The sequence below is a fragment of the Glycine soja genome, chromosome 14, assembly GCF_004193775.1.
Source record: "Glycine soja cultivar W05 chromosome 14, ASM419377v2, whole genome shotgun sequence".
Lineage (NCBI taxonomy): Eukaryota > Viridiplantae > Streptophyta > Magnoliopsida > Fabales > Fabaceae > Glycine > Glycine soja.
Window position 1 is genome coordinate 28579442 of NC_041015.1, and position 7165 is coordinate 28586606.

The 7165-nt window shown below is 34.0% G+C and overlaps 1 protein-coding gene across 2 annotated transcripts; it reads right to left on the bottom strand.

Moving 5' to 3' along the window:
- Nucleotides 1-1210: 1210 nt before the first annotated feature.
- LOC114383459 (amino acid permease 3-like) lies at nt 1211-5820 on the bottom strand. Of its 2 annotated transcripts, none has more exons than XM_028343140.1 (7): nt 5642-5820; nt 3722-3828; nt 3099-3332; nt 2888-2981; nt 2581-2795; nt 2348-2487; nt 1211-2053 (listed from the first exon to the last, which is right to left on the bottom strand). In XM_028343140.1, the coding sequence occupies exons 2-7, from the start codon at nt 3822-3824 to the stop codon at nt 1400-1402; spliced, it is 1440 nt and encodes a 479-aa protein (XP_028198941.1). In that variant the 5' UTR covers nt 3825-3828; nt 5642-5820; the 3' UTR covers nt 1211-1399. The 2 variants fall into 2 exon arrangements, with proteins under 2 accessions (XP_028198941.1, XP_028198940.1); XM_028343139.1 differs by having other exon boundaries at nt 3722-3906.
- Nucleotides 5821-7165: the final 1345 nt, after the last annotated feature.

Sequence of the window (7165 nt, forward strand, 5' to 3'; positions counted from 1 at the left end):
TGTAGTAAGTATGATAAGTAGATTCATGGGAGATCCTGGCAGTGCACATTGGGAGGATTTGAAGTGGACACTGAGGTATCTCAATGGATCTTTGAAAGCTGGATTAAGGTACAAGAAGACAGCACACAAGGCAGTAATTACAGGCTATGTTGATGCAGATTTTGCAGGTAACGTAGACACAAGGAAGTCCTTAACTGGATATGTGTTTACTTTGTATGGAACTGCAATCAGTTGGAAAGCAAGTCAACAATCAGTTGTTTCTCTTTCAACCACTGAAGCAGAATACATGGCCCTAGCTGAAGGAGTTAAGGAAGCAATCTGGCTGAAGGGAATGGTAAATGAGCTTGGAATAGTACAATCCTGTGTCACAATTCATTGTGATAGTCAAAGTGTTATTCATTTAGCAAATCACCAAATTTACCATGAGAGGATGAAGCATATAGATGGGAAACTACACTTCATCAGAGATGTGATTGATTCTAAGAAGGTGAAGGTGGAGAAGGTTTCAACAGAAGAAAACCCTGGTGACATGTTCACAAAGTCTCTATCTAGTGTCAAGTTCAAGCACTGCCTGGACTTGATCGATTTTGAAGATGCCTAAAGAATATTAGTAGAAGTGCAGCCCGGAATCACAAGATAGACACTTGTTGTTTTTGGAGTCAAGGTGGAGATTTGTGGTGTGTGTGACTCAAAAATCACCAAAGCCACAAATGTGAAGGATTGTATAATTGATGTCATAACTGAATTTAGTTGTCTTAACTGAATTAGTGACTTGGCACCAAAGAAAAATCTTTTCCTCCTAGAGCTAGCAACTTGTGTATATAAATTCTTGATCATGTAAATGAGAGAGGGGTTTTTTTTTCAGAGAGAAAGAAAGTTCGAAAGGTGATAGAGAGCTAGGAGATTGAGAGAGGTTTTGTCTAAAGAAACCGAAAGAGATCAAAGCTAGCTTCTACTTGTATTGAACTTGTAATCTCCATGATGAATGTGATGATGATGAACTGCATTTTCCCGTGGATGTAGGCACATTGTTGAACCACGTAAAAGCTTTTTGTAGTTCTTGGCTTTGTTCCTTGCTGTGCTTGCTCTTGTTTCTTTGATCTTGTGTAGGTCCCAAAGGGTACAAAGAACAAAACCAACAATATAGAAAAAAAAAATGGGTTACTAAAAATTTTAGGGGACTAGATGAGTGTAGAAGAAAGTTGGTTCGGGGTAACTCGAAAACATATAATTTTTTTATATAGGTAAAAATGTCTACAAGGTTACTAAGCAATAAACAAGTAAGACCACATTCCTATAGATTTCAATCTGCAAGAATTTTCTCTTTTTTTTTCTTTCTTGTTGCTAATGAAATCTTTGACAATGGTGATCATGATCACTAAGTAATTATCCTATTCAATTAGTAGCTGGTGACGAATGGCTTGTAAACTTTAAGATCATCAATAACCCCAGCAATGGAACCTGCTGCAGCTAATAGAGTAACTACAAAGCATGCAGCACTAAGCATTTGTAGGCATATCCATCTTGGGCCCCACTTTGGTATCTTAGTTTGAGTTATATACATCTCCACTGGTAAATAAACAGTGAGGGGCCAAAATCCAATGGCTCCAATAAGCCCTACAATGTCATTGAAGAATGGTAGGAGCATGGCTATCACAGTTGACAAAATCACAAAAATTGTCCTCCAAACCAACCTGAAGAGGTTGAGCCTGTAGGGTTTGCAGCCAGGGATTGGTACTTCAAACTCTCTGCTCATAAAATCACTATTTGGGAACCTTGCTGCTGCATGTGATTCCACGAATGAGAAGAGGGGTTGGCAGTAAACTTGGTATGCACCAACAAGGTGGATAACTATGCCAACATTGGCTATGTCAATGAGCCAATATGGGTTATAGAAGCCGAAGCCAGTGAGAAGGTTTCCCGGGCTTGCATCTCCGAAAGAAGCATAGCCAAAGCAGCCACATAACATATAGAAAACGGTTGTGATCAAAACACTGATTAAAGTAGCCTTGGACATTGTCTGTGACTCTGCTGGAGGAGATTTGATTGTGTCCTGTTCCATAACAACCACCATTTTAGTTTAGACTTCAATTTAAAATAAGACAAAACTTAGATACAGTTCTTTAGTTTCTGCTTGTGTTGTTCTCCAATTAGAATTATAGTTTCACCAAAATAATCCGGATAATAAAGGTTTGCATTAAAGAATTATGAGGATTACTGACTTGAAACTGCCACTCTTATTGGACAACAGTACGAACAATACTTAAGAAACTCTATATAAGTATTGTCCTTTAAAAATAATGAAGGGTCATGTAAGTGTCACAAAATTCTGCAACATTAATTGTACCTGAATTTCAATAAGGATCATTGAGTAGGAGTAGGCAAAGGCTATGTTACCAAGAGCTTGGAAACTCCTCCAAATTTTCTGGGATTCTGTCACAGTCCCAACAGTTACACCAGTTAGGCTTCCTTTAATTCTTCCGTTTCCTGATACATGTGCAATTCAAGTCAAATTTCCACCCAGTAGTGGTATAAACATTAATTGATAGTAATAATAAGCTTACATGAATAGAATCATACCTATAACTTTACCAATACCAAGGCCAAGTCCAATGAATGAGTATGTGAAGGACATGACAGCAGCTACAATAGAGAGCCACCACAACTCATGGAAATCTGGAATTTGGGAGAAGATAATTTCCGCAACACCATATGAAATCATGTACCAATTGCTATTCATTTTGCATGGATTTTTCCCTCCGCTACTATGATAACAATTAGACCTTTTGACTGCCCTGTTTGATTAAGAAACCAAAACACCCAATTAGCACATTTTCCTCACACTTCTCGCACACAACAACAGCAATTGCATCTTTTCAAAACTCACATCATGCTTATGGAAGCTGCTATGGTGTACCCAATTGCCACTCCAAATAGGTTTGCATACTGAACCCACCCACAAAACATGACCGCAAGACCACCTGCAAAACTCAAGATTGAAAATTTTAAGAAAACATTGAGCATGCATCACCCAAAAATCTTTGCTTGATGAAGAAACTTCGGTTTTGTTTAAATGAGTTAGGCTGTAGCATGCATACCAAGGTTGGATCTAACAGCTTGTGTGTAAGTGTAGTTTCTCTTGCCACTGAGTTGGTCACCAGAACGGTAACAACAAGCTAGAAGAGTTGAGGTATAATAAGTCACAATAGAGAACAGAATCATCACAATAGGACCAGCAAGCCAACCTAGCTGAGCAATCGCCCAAGCCAAAGATAGCACCCCAGAACCAATAACAGCTGTTACTATGTGGGCACTTGCAGTCCATATAGTTCCTGTTTTTTGAAACACAAAAGTGAGTGCATTAGTAATGACTAATTCGTAATAACTAAGGAAAAAACTTGCATATAATTTCTTAGGCGTAGTTAGTGTTTTTCGATGATCAAAATTGGAGTTTCATCTGGTCAATCAAAATTGTTTGCTATGTGTGAAACTTCAATTCTGATTGGCAAACAACACTGACAGCACCTAAGAAATTTTATGGAAGTTTTGTCCAATTTCTTCTTATTAGTTACCAATACAATTGGTTCAGTTTATTTTAGAAAAATAATGGTTTTTTTTGTATTTTGAAAAAAGAATAAATATTTGTACAATAATAATTCCTAGACATGAAGTGAAATTGTAGTAAACTTTAATACTTGGATTTTGGAGGCTAATTGATTACCAGTTCTTTTGAGACGGCCATCATCATCAAAGCTCTTGGAACCTCCTTGTTGAAGCGTGTCATTTGAGACTTCAAATGTCTGTTTGCCACCGTTTTCCATCATCTTGCTATGAGAGAGACCAACCCAAGTTAGGCTTCAGAGTCAAAACTCAAACTCTAATATGCAGTCTCAGAGTTTCTGCACACTGCTAAGTGGGATTATGTCATGAGTTATATTTGTTTATTATCAAATATCAATCAACATAAAAGGAAAATAAAAATGGGAAGATGATGGGTGTCTCTCAAATATGGATTTAAGGGTTGTTATGAGGCTGTGACTTTAATGAGAGTTTAACTAAAATTCCAAGTGTTGCTAAGTTGAGTGTTTCACACTTACACACCCCCCTTAGTTGGTATGTGTAGAAATCAAAGAGCAAGGAAGTGTGTGTGTTTATGTGATATTGTCTAAACTTTAGACAATATTTCTAAGTTCTGAAGAAATTGGTTTAGTAGTGCATGAAACAAGAGATGTGTGTGGTATATATAATGTGTTGGGACTTAGGAGGAAGAGAGTGGTAGAATTAAGAACATGGGATAAATATTTTTGGCTGAAAGTGCTGTTGCAACACAACATGCACGATGAGTTCAAAAGGTGATTGACTTACATGAGAAAAATCTCCCCTACCACTGTTTTGGCCACTTTTCCACTTCCTCTACTCGGTTTCCTTTTCTTTTTCTCTTTATTCTAACAAAATTTTCTTTTTAATCGGAAGCCTCTAGGACCCACTCAATTGATTCTCTCGCACTTGATTGACCAAAGTGATATTTCTAGTCACCATTTTAAGCTTAGCCCGGAGATTGCAGGATTCAAATGTTGAATCACTTTGACCAACAATGATTTGAAATTTTCTTTTTAGACAACATTAATTAACGATCATTGGCTTCTAAATCAACAAAACTTGTCCATTCTTAGAATATTGCCGAACACAAATTGTAAAAGTCATGCCTAATTTGGACACTTCATATAGTTTGTAACGAGCTATTGCTGTTTGTGTTGTGCCTCTGTACTAGAATAATAAATTCTTCTAGATTCCTAAAATAATATTTTGCATCTTAAGTGCATGTGCTGTTCTGAAGTTTATTTAAGTATTCAGAATATGTACAGTTCAGAAGAGTTTTTTTTTTTTTTGAAAATTCGGAAGAGTTATCATATACAAATTAAACATACCATGTTACAAGTCATAATTGTGACTAACAAAGTTGGTAACTACTATTAGTATTGTTACGTGTTAACAAAATTTCCATAACATTCTCTGAAATTAGATTTTGTATCGAAAAAGTAAAAAGATTAAGAAAATGTTGAATTATTGCTATTTGATATGAAAAATTGAGACTTGAAAGTAATAACGTAAGAAAACTGTAATAGGTGTGTGTTGTTGGGGTATATTTGAATATCTAATAGTGAGTGAAATAAAATATAACGAAATTTTAGGCAATAAAGTAGAATGATGGGAAAGGGAGAAGGTTTTAACATTTTTACTATGAATAAGAAGAAAAGAGATTGATTGAATCTCATTTCTTCAAAGTAAAATATCTAACCAAAAGTAGTTTTAGAATAAATATTTTTTACAATAATATTCGATAATGTTTTTCTAAATTGCTTTTTGTTGCCTTTATTTTCAAAATGATAATATAAGAAATGTATCAATAATGTATTGGAGGCTATGTATTAACATATGTAGTGTTTAACTAATCTAATAGGCTCAGATACACTCGTGATATATGATTGATCAGGAGAAAAAAATGCTTAGTGATTAACTGCTAATACTCATTTTTCTGGAAAGTTTCTTAATGTTTCAAAGACAATGCAACAGTAGCAATTGAAAAGCTAATACCAATAATAATTGCTTCACAAATTAATTGAAAGTACAAGTCTCATACCTTCAGCTATATAGGACCTTCTCTCTTTCTCTATATATGCTTCTCTGTTTCAGCAACCACTTTACTCTATTAGAGATTCAATGTAAATCGCTCAGCAAATAAAGCTATAAACTAATAATAACGAGAAAGAGAGATATAGAATAGAATAGAAGCTAGTGTTACACAAGTAGCTGTTGTGCCTCTCTTGGACTACTCTATCTACCTTATATATAGTGGAACAAAATATATATTATACAGCCTACAAAATATCATTATACTTCTCTTTAAAGGACCACCCTAGAAGAAAAAAGAAAATTCTTGTCTGTAGAGCTACCATCCATTCTTACTGAATGAGAATAAGGTTCCTTTTATTATTCATTCTGAATTGGATGAATTGCCTAATATGCTACACGGAAAGCATATTTATCAATTTTTCAGTCAAACTGTTTCCTTTTTATGATTGTGATCTAAAATAATCCATCATACGGCTAATGGTTCTCCTCATTCGGAAGAGTGCATACTGAAACTCCCATAATTGGTGGACATGGGGCATCTAATTCTAATCTTTAGTTCCCAATGACCGAGGAAAGAAAGAGTTTTAGCGAAAGTCTCTTTGGGGTGGGTATCTTTAAATGTGTTTATAATTTCATTTGACTAATTTCAAGGATTAATTTAATTTTCTATTACTTAATCATCTTTTCGTGTTTAATTGGAGGGATTACGAGAGTATATCAATCCACTAGCTCCTTTGAATTTCAAATGTGCTAGTTACTAATCTCTTTTTAAAAGATACAAATGTAGAAATAATTTTATAATATATGTTGACTTTAATTTGTGAATTATTTATGTAAAACTCCGATTCTAATTCAAAAAATAGTAAGAAAAAAAAAACTTTAAGTACTGTAGCTAAACTTTGTTTAGAAAGCTTTTAATGTCACTATGATATTAAACATGTTTATTTTTTACTTAGAACCTTTTTTATTATAAATTATTAATAGAAAAATCTAATAAGAGAGTTGAACATTACTCTTCAACTATATATTTATATGACTTAAATGTATTTTTGTTCTCTTAAATTTGGATTATTGGTCTCTCAAATTTACATTTGCTTTTTTTTAATCCCTTAATTTTAAAAGAATTTTTTTTTAGTTCCTTCTAACTTATTTGTGGCTGTCCTGATTTCCAGTTACTCTGGTTTATAGGTTTCTGACTTTTAATTTTCTAATACTTTGGCAGACCTGTGCTTTTGTATTAGTTTCGTGTGAATAAGATTTCTTTTGCCATTCAAAACAAATTGTGGCCGTTTGGAGGCACAATTTGTGGCGAATTTTTTTACCACATGAGATTAATTTAAAAAAAAAATTGAGGGACTACAAAACAAATTTAAATTTAGAAGACAAAAAAATAAGAGTGATTCAAATTTGATAGACAATGAACATTTAAGCTTATTTATGTTTAGTAATCACGTGTGTTATATAGCATGATATGAAAACATTATTAATTAATTTCGAAATTAATTTTATCTTTAATATAATAGAAAGATTA